We start from the raw sequence: 18011 nt of genomic DNA on the forward strand, positions 1-18011 counted from the left end.
AAGTTGGCAATGTGATCCTGGTCTCTAGGTTTGGGACGGGGTGCAAGTCCAACCAACTGTTTGTAAGGACGAGGAGTTGGGCTGGCTATCCCCATGTGCACGTTTTTCCGAACAGTAGCTTTCATTGCCGGAAACAATTACAACGATGAACGAGGGTTGGCGTGCTTGGGTTTGATTTCGCTGTGACAGTTCACACGTGTGCGCAACAACGGGATCGGACACGGCGCCCCGTCTGTCCACAGAAAAGCTAGTTCAGCTCAGAGCATCTGAATGAGAAAGGATCAGGCAACAAGGAAATAGGAACCCATATGGCCATATACGTAAACGTTGCATGCAAAAGAACGTACAAGGGCAGGTCCACGTGTACAGAACCACCAGCCAATCAGAACCAATGTCAACAACTCTCAAAGCTCCACCGTTACAAAACCTGACGAAACAAAATTGGCCAACTGTTCTGTCTCTCAACTTGACAATTCAACATACGATCCCAGCTAGTCACTCGTAAGGGCGACAAAATTCACGGAGGTACACACTTATCGGTGAACATGGTGTCACTGGCCATAACTTTTTGCGGGTGACTAGCAATATCACATGCATCTTCAACTAGATCGCTACTAGAGGTTCATGAGTCGTCTACTGCCAGCCGTGCCAGTGGAGTAACATGTCTTGGGTAAGAGACAGTGCCCTCTGGCTGATGCTTCTATGTCATGGGAACGGGCGTGCAGACAAAGACCCCTTGTATCTTCCGCGCCTACTTTCGGGCGCGCTTCTTTTTCTTATCTTCTTCCCTGTATCTCTCACGCCTATCTTCCCTCTGCCGCTTCCTCGTTATCTCATCCGTCTTGGCTTTCTGCGCCTCGTGAGCTTTCTTCTGCAGCCCGCGCTTGATTTTCTCCTTCCTCGTCTGCATAAATCAAGCGGATGATAAGCACCACGCACAACAATGCATCAAGTAAGAATATGCTCATGTGCACATAACATGCCACCTTTTCATGCTTTAACAGATGCAACTGTTGAAGAGCTCCATGTATCTTCTTCTCGCCAATATTCATAATCTCTGGTATCATGTCCACAGCTGATCCTTTCTTGCCCTTAGGTCTATCCTTCGGCTTTGATTTAAAAGGAAGCAAAGGTTGCAGTTTTCTAGGGACCTCTATGGCGTTGAACTTCCGCACTTTCCGCTCAATACCCTGCCATGATAACATGTCAAAGAGATGGTAAAATAGGATATTAAGAGCGAGAAAGGGTTCCTGACAAGAAATTAAAGCTCAGAACCTTGTAAACCGAGTCTTTGTTGTGTGGAATAGGTATGTTGTGTGCCTTCCGCAACTCAGCAGTGGTTCTCATGCCTTGCCACATCTGATCTCGGGGTTGAAGAGAAGTGGTCACAAGATTACAGTAGGTGGGAACTTCAACGTTGATCCATGCTCGCATGAAGACAATATCACTCATAAGAACTTTGTCCTCAAATGTGCACCTCGCAATGCCTTCCGTATTTTCCCCTTTTCTCCTTAATGCATCTCCTGGTTCGATCTTTGCTGCCTGTAACAGAATACTATTTAGTGCCTACATTTGAATATTTAAATTACCAGAAAAATGATGAATTTGTCAGCTTCAGGGTTTCCATAGTCCAGATTGACCTTGAAGTTTCCTCTCCAACAGCAAAAACAAACTAATGTGCTTACACAGAATCCAGATAAGATTCCAATCTACTAATAAACATACATCAATAGGGGTGCCCACATGGCGCACGTTTTTTCACTTCCTTTATTATTTATTAGTTTTCTTAGAGCTACAAATAACACCTAAACTAGCCCACACAGTTCTGAAGTTGCTAACTTACCAAAATCTAAAATGATACTCCCACCGTCCCATATTAATTGATGCTGAAATGGATGTAAGTGCTAGATACATCCATTTAGCCCGTGTTATTAAGACCCAGTTGTTTCTAACGCCAACAGATTCTAACTTGGATGTTACAACTCAATTCGCTGCCTACAACCTCCTTGGACTAGCCCGTGAACATTCTTCAATTGGCCCATGACAGTCTCTTTGCAGCCCATTATGGATCATTCACGTTGAATGCTCCCTGCAGCAAACAGCGAAACACAGCCTGCACAGCCTGGTGCCCAGTTTAGTCCCACCTTGGCCACTGCAGAAGATTGAAGTTGCGGTACCATCTATGAAAATTAGGTTTGCAACATTTCTTTAGTAGACCAGTGCCTAGTTTCTGAGCAAATGTTCTGGTCAGAAGATAACGATGATCTCCAAGAGCCTGAGTAAAGCAAAGCTCAAGCTTTGTCGAGTCCTCAGCGACCCAACCCGAGGTTTTACGAGCCGAGTCTGAGTTACCCTTTGGGTTAATCCGCTCATGGTAAAAAAAACAAGCTCAAGCTGAGTTTGGTTGTATTTGCTCTGGTTCAGCTGGTTGACAGCCGTACATCCAATATTATATGCATTTGGATGCACATTACTAGATTTCTATGAAACGCCTTGTTACTGTCCGCCTTTTTAGGCATCAACTTACTAGGGGTAGAGTAACTCAAATATATTTGTAATGTGCTAGAAGATAAGGACGGATTGAGAGTTTTATAATGTCCGGTCGTAGTTTTCAAGGTTCTGTTACAGTTATCACTTCCATTGGCGTCCCCGAAAAGCTAAAAGGTTCTAGTTAAGAACTACTAAAACTTGGGAGTTTAGCTATAAACCTAGCCCATGAGACGATAGTTGGTCATTCTCAAGATCTTCAATTTGGTTTGATGAAGGAGAGGAGAAAAATGCGTATGCAAAAGGTCTGTTTCCTAGCCAGGCCACTTGGTGTGCTGTTACATCTTACATGTCCATTACAAGACCAAAGACAATGCAACAATATAAAAATAGAAATTGTGGAGGCAAAAATTAGACCATTAGATTCATCAAATCATAAGATGCTATAAATAACTACCACGGATTATTCAAGCAAGCCCTTTCATGCATTACCTTCTTAACTTGTCCTCGGATTCCACTTACTGTCCGAATTGCTGCACCTTCAAACCTAGCAACCTCTAAATCAGATGTGAACATCCCTTTAATTAAGGCAGTTTTCTTAAATATCTTGCATGGTGCGCCTGTGAGCTTGATCTTCTTCATAATTCGGGCAGTATTGTTGAATTCCTGAACCCAACCAGTTGCAGTAATTCTAAATGGTACCTGCGTGAATGTGCAAGCATCATTGCAAAGCATATCAGTAAATATACTAAAATGACTATTGCTAAAACAGAATGAAACTACAAACTATTATCAAGTAGTGCAAACTGAAACTCCGAGATGCATGTTACAGTGACAGACACTTAGTGAACATGTCCATCCAATAAAATGATGGTCACTCCTGACTAGCTTTCCGTGGCATTCATAGTGCCTAACTTCTTCAGAGAAATGGCGAGTTCAACTTTTGTCTTAGAAGAGAAAGCATGAAACGTGGAGAAAATAAAGTCGGGGACATAAGTCAGGGCCTTGGCAACACAACAATTGAAGATTCCATTCGATTTGGTTGTGATTAGATGATTATGATACTAGGCTGTTGTCACTTACTTGTCTGCGACTATGATAGCCTCTGATTTTGATTATCACTGTCTCTTGAGGATATTAAAAACAGGAACATTTGCTAGAAAATAACATGCCTAAATGTCACACCAAGCATATTTTTTCTTATTTGCCACTAACCATCTATGGACTGGTGTGAACTCATCAATGAATGTACCTTATTGCTGGAAAGACTCTGGACTGCTAGTACACCGCTTTTTGGTGGAGCCAGTGGCCCCCAAAACATAGCAAAGCAATGCATATGCTCTGGTGTGTACTTGAGCATGCGGTGCCGGCCATTTCGATCCTCTATTGCATATACAGGCGTTGTTTGGAAACGTCTCCAACCAATAGAGACAACAATTGGGTCTTTTGTCTTCAACACTTTCCTATGCCATCTGTGGCGCTTCAAGCTAACCTGTATCAACAACAAACAGGGTAATATGTGAAATTGTGGGTCACCGCCAGTATAATAAAGATGAACCAAATGACCCACTGCAATTGCCTGTTAGATGCTACAGCACACATATTTATAATTCAAAAGTGGATAGTGTTCATTAAACATCATACAGAAAGCTAGGGCAAAATATCCACTGGAAGACAAAAATAGTTACTCCCTCCATCCATATATATAGGGCCTAATGCATTTTTCGAGATTACCTTTGACTATTGATAAGATGAATAGTACATGAGATGTACAATGTGAAAGTTATATCATTGGAAGCTCCTTCCACACACGAATTTGACAGTATGCTCTGTGTAACTTGCATGTCATATATTATTGCTCTAATATGTGGTCAAAGTTAGGCTCGAAAAATGCATTAGGCCCTATATATATGGATAGAGGGAGTAAACATCAATATTCATGCTGATTTGTTTTTATGTATCTCCCATATGAATATGATTTTCAACTTGCGATTGCACGTATTACTAGAATATCACCCTCCTCAAATACTGCAGTTTTCAAGACTTCCTGAAAACTCTTAGCATCCACCAAGTTTTCACTGTAACTCTGTAACTTGGAATGGAGGTGTACTTCACATGCAACTAGGTTAACTCTAACATCCAGATTTGACTAATCTGCGGCACTATAATCTAAACCGCCAAATAATCAGTCAAGATCTGTTCCACTTTTTCCTTCTGATTGCCGCGATAAAATTTACACGTGATGTAAATGTGGAAGGTTGAAAGCTCCATGTGACATTATTTTACAGTTATGTAGAGTATTCATAGTTCCAACAACAAGTAACTGCACCAGCATATTTCAATTCCGTAAGCTACTGATCAAGAAAACTGGAAGTAAATATAAAATGGCTGACCTGCATATATCCAGTGTTCTCCTCACCGAGGCCAATACCCCCAACAAGAATGGGGTGGCAAGGATCAAAATGCTCAACTAGCTCATACGGCACACCATGTATCTCTAATCTGACGTAAGTACCAGTCCTAAATCCTTCAATTTCTACTCGGGTATCCTCATCCAGATCATTGAGTTCAGATATATTCATTTGCTTGCGGAGTTCAATTTCCTCCTTCAACTGAAAAGATACAAAAGCTAGATCAGTCTCCTTTCTTTTTTCAGGAGCAGAGCTGAAAAGGGCAGAGAATGGCACAACATACTTTGTCAAAATAGCCCCCTGCGTCAGATTGCTCTCTTTTCGATTTCTTCTTCTCGTTATCAACTTCCTCGCCAGAGAGGTCCGATCCATCATATGTAGGTTTCAGTCAAGGAATGAAACAAGAAATGAGCAACAATGCATTTCTAATTTCTAGTCAAATAAAAAAAGTTCAAGAAACCGGTCAAAATAAACAGATCATGGAGGTGCTGTTCCAGTCCAAGAGGCAAGCAAAAGAGCGTCAAGAACAAACTGCAAATCGAAAGAGAAATAAATAAGGATAAAACGATCACGTATTAAGGATATTCTGAATCAAATTTTGCTTTAAGCGCAAGCTTCTTGAGTCTTAGTTCTTCAACTTTTAGTTCGTCTTCTTTGTGAACACCTGGCTTCCCAGCTGCACTTTCAGCAGCCTGGCTCTTGTGCACCTCACCAGTTTCCAGATCTTCAAAATCACCATCGATTTCTTCATCACCCTCTCCATTTTCATCTACCTCGCGTCCTCTCAGAGAAGCTTTTGACCAATCTCCAGTCACAAAACGGTCACGAATGCTTTTGATGAGATCTTCGTTAGACCAATCACGTAGCTCCACTTTCAAGAACTTAGAGCAATCCTCAGCATCAATATCATCAAAGCTTGGTAATTCATTCTTTACTTGCTGTGAATCACAAAACGAAGTCATCTATTGATTCACACTAATAACAAAACTAGCAAGATATGTAGAACTCGTGCACTATAGTAGATTCTCCAGGTAAACCATCACGCCATAAAACAGAGAAGGTAAAATGCTCACATGAACATATATTAGCACTGCATAGTGTGTGTACCTTCATAAATATTGTGACCATGAGAACTATAAAAATGATAGCAAAAAGAAAGAGTGCAGTTGGGCACTACTTTCTTTGCCCCCAGCATACAGATGGCTGAAGTATAATAAGGAAAAACAAGGGTCTATTGAAGTCCCTTCTCTGTTGACCTATTTCTGATCCAATAAGGCTATCAAACCAGAGATCGTGGATAATCTATCCTAGAGAAGATAAGATACCTCGTCTACCGTTCATTATCATGCATGCAACACACAATTACCTTTTTTTGTCCTTTTGGTACAAAAATTTCTTCATCAGAGCTACCTTCTTCGCCGCTATCATTGTCTAGTTCTGCTGAAGCTTGCCCATATACAAGTTGCATTAGACTGGCACTCCGTCTGGCCAGTGTTCTAGCAAGTAAAGATTTTTTCCACTTCGAAGTGTTTTCAGTTCCATCATCTAAATAAAAAAGGTTAGAATTGAAATGTCAAAACAAAATAGTCAGTGCTTTTATTCTTAAGGAAATTGGTTCAGCAAAGAAATTAGCATAACTAATATGTATGTGCAGGGATTGCTGGGTGCATGAGGTAAGATATGCGTGTGAAATTGGTTCCTACCTGAATCAAGAGCTTCTCCACTACCATCTGATGATAAAGAACCTTCAGATAGGTGGTCATCGTCAGAATCTTCATTATGACTATCATCTTCGTTATCAGAACCCTGTATTTCAAAACAAGGTTAAAAAAAATTTACAGACTCAGACTGAAAACCCATAGTGCCGTAGAAGCATTAAAAAACGAGTTCATGCCTACAAAATGCCACTTTATATTGACAGGTGAACTTAGGAAAAACTAATACCAAGCTATGGTCTTAGAGGTTGCCTGGGTGGGTTACATTTCACAAATAAATGCATGTTCAACAATTATTTCTTAAATATAAAGCATTTGTGGGAAGTAAAAGGAACATAAACTAAGTATGTAACACAAAACAAGAGAAAGAAAGCTATCAACTGATATGCATCGATACTAAGGGCAAATGGTAAACCTCATCATCATCATCAACATCTTGAAAATTAGCTGACACAGCTTTTCGCCTCATTCTTCCATTGCAAAATTCCACTTCTTCTCTCAAGTCAACGCCATGATCACTTGGCTGAATGTCATCATCATTGTCACCTTCACTATCACTAGAGCACTCAGAAGAAGAGTGCCCATTGCTCTCCAGGGTGCCTGCACTACTAAGGTTATTACCACCTACTTGTGCCAAAATGTTAGCTTCTCCCTGGTCATTATGTCTTGAAGAAATGGCATTGCCTGTCATGTCACTGTCTTCGGACTGAGCAGCAGGCCGTCTGCCGAAGAAATTTATAAAACTCTGATCTAACTTCTCATCAAGGGAGTATTTGGTGTTCTGAAGAGTTTTTACTAGAGCCACACCGACATCATTACCTTTCCCTGTAGCATGGTCAGCAGCCCAGCAAATAATTAAGCATAGATATGTGATAAACTATTACAGATAAATATTATATTAAAGGAAAGTCGCACACACTTTCAGAAGCTCTGTAATAGTCATATGGCACTATATGGAATGATCGGAAAACCATAAAGATATTACAGGGGCAATTTAGTCAAATAACTGGTCCACCAGCAAAAGTTTCTCTACTCGGATTATTTTCCTGAGGCACAAGCAGCAACTATGTAGCAGCCAGCCTCACTTTGCAATCTATGTCTCAGCAACACTCATAAGCCACAACATTATTGGAATGCAATACCAGGTCAGCGACACAATATCAGCAATCAATTGAGTTTCCAATTTGGCATTAAAATATCCTTGTTAACCAAAGCATGTTTATTCATGGTCATTTTTCATAAAAAACTATTATCCTGAACAAGCATACATGAAAAAACTCCAATTGCAGGCAATCACAGTGGAGGGGACCAAATTCAGGTATTTATAGTTTAACATGCTGGTCGTACCTTGTTTCTTAGATGCATTGTTGTCATCAGTGTTTGAAAACTGAACAAGATGATCATTGATGTTGATGTACACCGCATCCTTGTCATACAGGAGATCCCCAAGACCAGACATTGGGGCATAGAACAGCTTCTCCTTGTCACGTATTCCTCGCTTCTTTGCAGCCGATGGCAAAGGGCAGGGATCAGCCAAACTTGTCACACCAGACAAGCTGAAATCACCTGCTCCTGTGATATGCACCTGCACAAATTACTGCAGGTGTTAGCATCCAAAAAAGTAGTCGGTCACCATCAGCATCACGCTCCTATGGTGGTTGTACGTGCCACCCCGCGCCTCGTCGACTTCAAGCTCTCATGCGTACGCCGTCTTGAATCAACCCCGCGCCATAGCCTTGTCGAAGCCACACAAGCACTCAGGCCTGTGCCACGTGTTTCCACGCCCCAGAAGTCGGTCACCATCAGCATCACGCTCCTATGTCGCTGTCGCCGATCCCACCACCGTCTTCTGTACCAACCGACATCCATGTCGATCCGTCAGACTGCCTAGTCCGACCCAGCCGAAATTATCCGACTGCTCGACACGCTCAAGGCTCCCAAATCGTCTTCCACGAAATTTCCATCCATCACAGCTGACATGACTTCCTGCAACGCCTTCGAGCATCCCTCTTGTGCCAACAAATTTTTCACCCTTGTCTGCCATAACCCAAGGTTTTCTGTTCCGTTGAACTTCTCCACCTCAAACCCGATGCCCGATGGCGTCATGATTCTTCGTATGACTGACGCTGTGAAAAATTGACTGAGCTTCCACTGCAATGCCCCAAGTACACGAGCAAAACCTAATGAGGTACACCCCCATGTACTAATAGCAAAATCCAACCAAACTTGGTCTTTCATGTAGCTCCCGGGCACAACTCCCGACGCTAGCTATTGCCTTGTCCTGCCAATGCCATACTATTCACAGAATACGTATCGTTTGATGGATTTTCCTTCCCCATTGATCTGCTGCCTTCGTCCGCGTCGCACACAAGGACTCGGTCCTCTTTTTTTTCTCAAACAAATCACACGGTTCGCTGCTTCGTAGCGCTTTCCTGCGTGCCTGCTTCACCAGCCATCCTGCTCATGCTGCCGCGCCTCGGCCTGCCCAGCTGCACGGGCCGCAGCCCCACTTGGGGCTTGCTCGGCCTGCCCCGCCTGGGCTTGCCTGCAGGATAGGCCGCCAGGCGCCAGCGATCTCAGCGTGCGCCTCGAGTACGCTCGCCCGATCAATCCATCGATCCACCGCCGCACGACTCGCCTGACGCCTCTGATTCCGATCGCATCTCGTCGAGGCTTGGAACAAATCGCAGTCAGCTTGCACGTTTACGCCCCGCTCTTCCTCTAAATCAACACAACAACCTCCGAACAACCTAGCTCATGATACCACTTGTTAGAATAAATTCGAGGCATACCGTCGATCATCCGAGGACCAAGCAATCACACGAGCCCGACACCGAGATTTGTTAACGAGGTTCACCGATATGGCTACATCCCCGGGGCCTGACTACGGGCGCTCCTCCCCGTGACACCGTCACAATACCGCACACCGGCCACCCGGGCGCCGGCACATGCCGCCGGCTCCCCCTTGCGCACCTGTGCTATTATGTTGGCATAGGTTACATCGTGTGTCTACCCCCGCTATATAAGAGAGGCCTAGGATACAAGTGTCCTACTTGGACACGACTCCATACCCTGTAAACACAATACAACTATAAGTCCAACTGTAACCTACCTTGTACACAATATTCGACACAACTCCAACAGCCCCGATCCAAATCAACACCGCCGCTTCGTGTGTTCGTGAGCTACAGGTGAGGATTAGGCTAGGACTCTGTTCGCTCGTGGAGGGGTGAGATAAAAAAGAAAACGTTTCGCACTAGCGCACCGGTGGCTGCCCTCATCCGCGAAATTCTCGCGACTCTCGTCAACCAAGTTTTACAGGAATATTCTCTCAAATCTGGCTATCCCCATCCCTTGTCCCTTGTATACCAAACGAGTGGCATCCCTTTGAAAATTGGCTATCTCTGTCCCTCTGGTGGATAGCCACACAACCAAACGCCACCTTACATGGCATCCTCGTTTTTCATGATTGAACTTTGATCATCATTTTCAGCAATAATATATCAATTATATGTTAAAACTTAAAAGTATACCATTTAAAACTACATTTTAATACAAATTAAATGGTACATTTTTTTTGACATATACCACATTTTATTGGTCAAATTGATGGTCAAAGTTGAATCTCAAAATACGTGTGCACCATGTAAATAGGCACGGAAGGAGTAATCAATAATGCATAAGACATCACAAAAGTAATCTGGCTACCTAATATGTGAATTTTTTTCCCCAGTTATAAGCTTATAACCACTTCATAGAATACTCAATCACCCACTTAAATCATTCATCACTTTAGTGTTAAAGGAGTTGTGGAGCACGGGGATGCTTGTTTCTACTGTGTGTGAATGCACAAAAGTAACTTGCTCATAGCAATATAGCATATGGCTTAGTAAAAGGTTTGTTTCCTTTGGTTGCAAGTCAGGAGTTCAAATCATTAATAAAAGCTCTGTATTATTCAGCTGCTGCTGAAGTTGAAATAAAATGACCGAGAGATAAACTGCACACATTTTTTATTTTGAAACAGATTGAGCGAGAAGGGGAGCCTTGGCGCAGTGGTAAAGCTGCTGCCTTGTGACCATGAGGTCATGGGTTCAAGTCCTGGAAACAGCCTCTTACAGAAATGTAGGGAAAGGCTGCGTACTATAGACCCAAAGTGGTCGGACCCTTCCCTGGACCCTGCGCAAGCGGGAGCTACATGCACCAGGTTGCCCTTTTAAACAGATTGAGCGATGTCTGGTACAGTTAATGAAAATAGTGCTATGCATTCCATCTAGTCAATTTCAAACTGAACAATAATTAATTATCGAATAGTAATTTCTGTAGGTTCACCCAAATCAAATTCATGCTTACTGAAAAGTAAGATCTTGTTCTTTACCTCCATTTTTGAGCTATTCAACTAAGTCCAAATGTAAACTGTATCGATGAATTCTATATTAACTCAATCGTGGGAGTAATAATGCCTGTTATGAAGTATAATAGCCTTTGCACAAATAAGTTAATCCCTAATTCAAATCAAAGTTCAGCAATGATGAAAGAAAAGGCATATGTTTAAATGTTACCTTGGTCCCTCTTTTCATGTTACATCCACGAAGGTAACCATACAGCGTTATTTTTCTGTCACATTTCCTATTCAAGCGCACACTTTCTGACGAAGTTACATCTTCGAATCTATCTGCTAACAAGTAAGGATGTGCCATTCGCCAACTCAAAGGGATGGGCTTGATAACAGATATAAACCTTGCAAGATTATGGACTTCTCTTTTTGTGTATCTGCACAGAATTGAACAAGTGGTAGGAGTACGGAAGTTAAAAATCCAGGTTAATGTACAGCCATGTCATGAAGCTGCAGCATAGAGAAGCCAATGCATATTGCATAGTATACCTAAATAGTTGATCCCCACTAACTCTAATTCTCTCAATATGCAGCCCTCCACATCACCAAATGTGCCACGTCATCATCCACTAAAACTATTTTCTAGCACATGCATACCTCAATTTAATTGGTCCATCTTCAATGGTCCAGCGTACATGCAAACTATTTGTTCACACACAATTACTTCTGAAAATAATAACTTTTGATTTAGGTCATTTCGTTCATACAAAATTTATCCAAAGTTAATCTTTAAATTCCGCAGCAACGCACGGGAAATCACCTAGTACTGCATAGTATTTCGTTATGATATGGCGAGCAGTGAGCTCGAATTGGCTTAAAATAAATTACCATGTCCCATGGATCACATTTCCAGTTATTTACCTACAAACTAAGAGTCTGAACAATGAAATACCACCTTTACAGAAACTTACTTTCCATGAATGAGACCAGATAAGTAGAACAGTTTCGCTCCCTCCTTTATCTCAGCCCAGAATCGATGCTTAAGGCGCTGCTTAGTTTTCCTGAGTTTCTTTACATCTTTAAATTGATCAAGATGTGTAAGCACTCCCATTACCTTGGGGAATCCATGCACTTGCATGATATTAAGGAACTCGAATGTATCCTGGATACAAGGTTTCATTTGGGTAGCTTTAGTACAATGTTAACAGAAAAGATTTAACAGATAAACATAGATCAAAACAACAGGTCAGCTTCACCAATTGGTAGGAATTAACAAACTGAGATCTGGAGAATTAACATGTTGAACACCGAGCCATGAAAAAGGGACAAAATAGTCATGGACAGGAAATCTAATAACCGTAATAAAGCATTTAGCCTAATGTGTAAGAGTGGGATTTTCTAAAACATCCTATCTTACTTTGACCTTGAGAAAATTCCCATCTCACTTTGTAATTGATCTAGTGACCCATTTTACTTTTAGCGTGATAGAATGCCTTTTTGAGTATTTATATAGATATATAGGCAAACCCCACTAGCAAACATTGATTGCTATTTTCCAGCTCTTGAGCCACCTCGTCAAAATTGTTTTAGCTGTTAGATTTGCTACCTTGGTTCACTAGTAACCGTCTGATCTGGACATGATAGCCTCCCTACCATGCATGCAACATGCAATAGTGTATTCTAAGTGGGTTTTAACTCCTTTACATTTAAGTGTGACATGTTTAAATTTTTATGTTAAGATTATTGTTTATTTGCTGCAAAAACTTCTCACATATTTAAATCTTGCTGAATTTATAATCAATATAATATTCAGAAATCAAATCTCCAATACCGTGGCAACGCATGGGGTTTCTATCCAAAAGCCACGGGGAAGGCAAACACCCTTTATCTTCGTCAGCTCCAACCCTCTCACTGCACTCTCATCCCCGCCGCCTTCTCCCCAGGCTCGACCAACTGCGGCGAGAACTTCCCTTGTCATGCACCCTGACCAAGGAGAGAACTGTGGCGACAGGTGACATGGCACTCTGCCACAGCTAGTCGCTGAGAGCATTATATGTCATCTTCACCAAGACATAGAAGGAGGAAAGGACCACAGACAATTGGTATAACTAGCAAAAGAGCCCGTGCGTTGCAACGGGACAGAAAAACACACACGCTCTTAACCCAATAACCACGACTCGAGACCTTGATACGTAGACGTTCTTTATTTTAAAATGGCATCACATTTGTGTTCCCGGCGCTGGTCTCAATGCTCACACAACGAATACGCATTTGAATGTGGTCAGTCCTAAGGCGTCTCTCTCTCACACACATACACACAAACACACGCGCGCGCGCGCTCGCACGCACACTATCGCTGAGAATAAGATGAGAAAAATGTTGTTTTTTCCCGCGAGTTTTTTCAGAGTTGTGCATGCGTGGTTATCAATGTTTTTCCCTCTCAATCTGGTTTTAATGTGTGTTTATTTGCAATTTGGATCGCCACGAGTGCGGAAAAAAACCCAGACCGTGCACTATAAATTAAGTTTGCATCCAAATTAATAGTTTAGAAATATTTAACAGCTAAAAGTAACAATATATTTGGATTCCACACATTTTTCTAATCAAATTTCATATATAATATGTTAAAATCGGAGTTACGATTTAAAAGATATGGATAATTTTGTTTTAGATAATCTGCGGATTGATTAACCGAAAGGTCAGGGGGTTTTCTGTTAAAACACAAAAAAAACGATTCGTATGACTTAAATATGTACGGCGGGTTGATTACCTAAAATCTCAGGGGGGTTTCTGAGAAAACTAAAAAACGGTTCGGTATGACTTAAAGATGGACTGCGGGTTGATTTCAACAAACTGCAGGGATTTTTTTGCAAATATAAGGGTGACGGACGACAGAAACCCACCGTGCTTTATTATTAGGTGTAGAGATAGAGATTCATCAATCAACAGCAATGGCATAGTGCGATCATAGATGGTTTGCATGTACTGTTACATATTCCATCAATCACTAGTCATGTGTGTTGGTCGGTTGCTTGTTTTGCCCCAACTGAACTGAAGAAAGTGGAGCAGCAATTTATTGGAGCTTGTGCGAGTGGAGTACAGTGAAGAGTTCGGTTCCCTGAGAGTTTGGTGCAGCACTAGGGATCCTGACCCGATGGAGGACTCACATGAATGGACCAAGAGCCATGCTGGGTGCGCTGTTGGTTCCCTTTGTAGAGCTGCCAGAGGATGGGGAAGCAACGCGGAGGGAGTGGTGCCTTGGGGTCAGGCCAAGGCAAAGCTCAACCCTTCCGGCAACGGGAGTACACACTATCGTGAGCTCCAGCAGCCATCAAGGTGGGGTGGAGACGGCACCCAAGCTAAGATCCAAACACCCTTGTTGGGAGAGAAAGGAGGTGGGGCAAGCTAAGGAAGAAGAAGCTACTGGAGCATTTTGATCTTTTTGAGCCTGATTTGAAGGCCATTTAGCCAAAAATGATTTAAATATTGAAAGGAGGATGACAAAGTAAGATGGCTCGCTATCGATTATAATTTATGAAGTAAGGTGGGGCATTTTATCCAAGGGGAGTAAGATGCGGCCTTTTATCGAATCTCTTTGTAAGAATAGAAGTCGGTGGGTATGTGCTCCTAAGGTGCATCTAAATCCACGAAGCATATTTATGTCGTGAGCCCTAATGTCTGCTAAACAACTTAACAGGCCTACGAGTATTTATAAGAATAACAGCTTTGACAACATACCATCTCAAATCCATAGCTACCATCAATAAGCAGCAGAGCAAGATCTGCTATTTTAGCCGCATCGATCATTCCATTGATATCACTTGGACACTCCAAGAACTGCACCCTCCTGCTTTTACCTATATGTAACAAATATATAAATATTCCCAATAATCTGGTTAATTTGAAGAGCATTGTCCACTGTTTAAGTATGAGATGTGAAAGATTCATTAACCTGATACAACCGTGATGGGACCACGGACATCTGACAAGTTTTGTTTAGTGTAGTGCTTTACTAGACATTTTATCAGCAGCGACTTTCCAACCTGATCGATTTGAAGTAAGCTAATGGTCAGAGAAGAATACATAGGCACCATTTTCATTCAAGAGCCATATCATACCTGCGGAGGTCCTTGGACTACAACAACAAAAGGAGGTGGTTCCCCAATTGAGCGATCCATGATTGGCACATGGAGACGACGTTGTTCAATTTCTGCTGACCGAGATTGTAGCCGCTTCGCCTTTGTTGCTGAACGGAAGGCAAAAGCCTGGGAGAAGGCATTGCAGTCTAATTAAACGAAAGCCTCCAAAACCAGATAGGAAAAAGGAATAAAGAAACGGTAACCATCGTTTATAGTGCAAGAATATTTGGGCATGATTCATATTTTGTACCGGAATGTTCCACAATCAAGCACTAAACAGAATCGTTCATCCTAGGCGAGGCTCTTACAGGCACCCAGCATAGGATGCTCGCCAGCCGAATACTTGACTAATCTACGGATAACAAAACAAGCGGCGAGAAAGCCCACACTTTACGAGAGAGAAACCCAGGAGACAGCGGGCCCCATCCGTACCTTGGGGTTCTTCCTCTCGCCCCCTTCATCGTCGCCGGCGGCGCCTTTGCCCTTCCTCTTCCGCGCCTTCGCGCCCGACTTGGCCACGCGATGCGCCTTACGCGGCTGCTCGACGCCGGTGTCCCCCGGAGCCATGGTGATGAGGGTTTTGCGGCGGCTTTGCTGATGGGGGTTTTGCGGCGGCGGAGAGGGGGGTAGCTGATGGCCGCCGCAAGGGGGGCGAGGGTTTTGGGAGCTGCCTAGTGCCTGCGTGTTAGCGATCTGTTCGGTATACGCTCTGTGTTGCCGACCGCTGTGAGCAGGCTGTGCTGCGGGATGGGCTTTTGGCCCGGTGGATGGAGAGAGCTTTGGGACAAGGGGGGTCCACCAGGGAAATTCCTATTTGCCGCTCACTGCGGCAAACCCTCGTCAAAACGCACATACTCGTACGCACGAGGCCGGCCCATTTTCGCCTGAATTCAAAGATTTTCATTACTGTTTCTTTTCCTATTTTCTTTTACGTTTTTTTCGTTTATTTTTTTCTTTTTTACTATTTATGTTTATCTTTCAAAGAATATAAAATTTCTAAAATGTTTTAAAATCTTTTTTTGAAATGTTTTCTATTAAAAAAATTCAAAAATAAAAAGAGTTTACATTTAAAAAATATTTTTCCCAAAAAAGCAAAAAAAGCAAATTCAAAAAGTGATCCCATTTCTAAAAAAAATATGGCGACTACTACAAATAAGCCGACTTATTTATGCCAGTTTTAAACCGCCTTCCTGGCTGTCCGATCAGACGCGTCCCCGCCATCCGATACGGATCGAAACTGGGCCACGTGTGGTCGTTGCTACCGACAGACCGTTGCAACGAGGCTCGTGCTGCAATGCGACAAGGGCAAACAGACCGCACCTCACCTGACCCTGCAGATCACGGGCGACGGCTGCCCACCCTCTGGCGCCGCTCCGCCGCCAAAACTCAACCTCTGCAACCACTCCAGCAGTGCACCGCCGCCCCGAATCATCGCAGCGCGTCTCCCCGTCCCTTGTATCGACCCCGATGGCGCAACATATCTACAGAGATATGCTCGCCTCTGTCTTAGCTCCAACTTCCCATGGATCCGCTGCATCCAGGTGGACGGGTCCAACTCCGGTGAGCTACGAAGTACTTGCTACGACCAACTACCAAAATCCACTGATGTTCTTCCCAGAAAACCCGCCTTCCGTTGTCAATTCCTCTGCAAATTGGGTAAGTCCCTTGAAAACCCTAGTGCACATGCTTGTATTAACTTGTTGCAATGGCGCTTCAGTTGGTAATTTGACATAATCCATGTTCAGGCAAATGTTCAGTACATTGTTCATGATAATTTAGAAAAAAAATTGTAGAATGTTGCATAATTAAGAAGTTCAGAAAAGTTCAGTTTCAATAAATTGATATTACCAATGGTGCAGTTGAAGAAAAAAGAAGTTCAGAAAAGTTGAAAAATCAAGAAGTTCATAAACCATTTCTTGATGTTTGGAGAGAAATTAAGAAGTTTCAGAAAAAAGTTTCAGTTTCATTGCTTGAAGTTCAGAAAAGTTGAAAACTCCATGCTTGTATTCCCTTGTTGCATAATTAAGAAATTCACAAAAGTTCGGTTTCATAGCTTGATGTTTCCAGTGGTGCAGTTGAAAAACAATATGAAGTGTTAAACTTGATGTTCCAAGTGGTACGTAGATTGATGTTTCCAGTGGTACATTAGATTGAGACCGTTGTTGTTGGAAAATTTAGAAACCATTGTTTCCATAATGAAGTCCTGGACTAATATGTGCATGATTGCTTCTTCCTTCTTCTACTATGTTTTATTGGAAGACTGTTTTAGATTTTTAAAAGTAACAAAAATGATAATGACTTTTGTGAAAATTGGTATTAGTATGTTGTCATATACTAGAGAAAAAAATAAAAAATTGATATAAATGAGCATTTACATACTGTTGCATAGAAGGAAAAAGGTACTAATACTAAAATCACTGATGTATTAGCTATTGTTGCACTTATAGGGTGCTGGTGAAAGGACAAGAGGTGAGCAGAGCAATGCACAACCACATGTCGTGAAAAGAGGAGGAATGAATTTAGATGTCGGGCACAACTCAACTGCTGCGATGTATGATGATGATCAAGAGGATGATGAGATTTCATCTCGGCCGCTTATGCCCTATGTTGGCATGGAGTTTGACTCTGTTGATGATGCCAAGACATTCTACAACGAATATGCATTCGAGATGAGCTTTGGTACACGCATTGGCGCTTCTAAAAAAGCCAAAAGAAAGGTCCTCCGACACTTATCAAGAAGGTTTTCCAATGTGTGCACGCAGGGAAGCCGGAAAGTAAAGATGATAGTAGCACTGCTTCTAAAGGTCTGTCGATGGGAAGAGCCTCATCTAGCAAACATAATTGGTTTCAAATGGATGTCAGCAACAAGCGTCAAAAGAATCGGCTGCTGCGACATGAATGCAAAGCTCACCTGATTGTTGGGATC

General features: G+C 42.5%; 1 protein-coding gene across 1 annotated transcript; it reads right to left on the reverse strand.

Annotated features, from left to right (window-relative positions):
• Positions 1-315: 315 nt before the first annotated feature.
• On the reverse strand, positions 316-15775 carry LOC119296242 (ribosome biogenesis protein BMS1 homolog). Its single transcript, XM_037574638.1, has 18 exons — positions 15518-15775; positions 15065-15211; positions 14899-14989; positions 14685-14803; positions 11918-12108; positions 11173-11383; positions 7961-8198; positions 7029-7438; positions 6602-6704; positions 6265-6443; positions 5484-5836; positions 5182-5275; positions 4881-5099; positions 3740-3979; positions 2980-3189; positions 1276-1542; positions 987-1190; positions 316-904 (listed from the first exon to the last, which is right to left on the reverse strand). Exons 1-18 carry the CDS (start codon positions 15650-15652, stop codon positions 752-754), a joined length of 3564 nt encoding a protein of 1187 aa, XP_037430535.1. The 5' UTR covers positions 15653-15775; the 3' UTR covers positions 316-751.
• Positions 15776-18011: the final 2236 nt, after the last annotated feature.

The sequence above is a fragment of the Triticum dicoccoides genome, chromosome 4B (assembly GCF_002162155.2).
Source record: "Triticum dicoccoides isolate Atlit2015 ecotype Zavitan chromosome 4B, WEW_v2.0, whole genome shotgun sequence".
Taxonomy (NCBI): domain Eukaryota; kingdom Viridiplantae; phylum Streptophyta; class Magnoliopsida; order Poales; family Poaceae; genus Triticum; species Triticum dicoccoides.

What these genes read in the sequence shown, in the direction of transcription:
- LOC119296242 (XM_037574638.1), bottom strand. Translation starts at nt 15,652, where the DNA reads ATGGCTCCGGGGGACACCGGCGTCGAGCAGCCGCGTAAGGCGCATCGC. An exon ending in TGGAGAAGCTCTTGATTCAG is followed by an intron (nt 6,444 to 6,601) that starts GTAGGAACCAAT and finishes TTTTTTATTTAG; the next exon opens with ATGATGGAACTGAAAACACT. An exon ending in TCCGAGGACAAGTTAAGAAG is followed by an intron (nt 1,543 to 2,979) that starts GTAATGCATGAA and finishes ATTCTGTTACAG; the next exon opens with GCAGCAAAGATCGAACCAGG.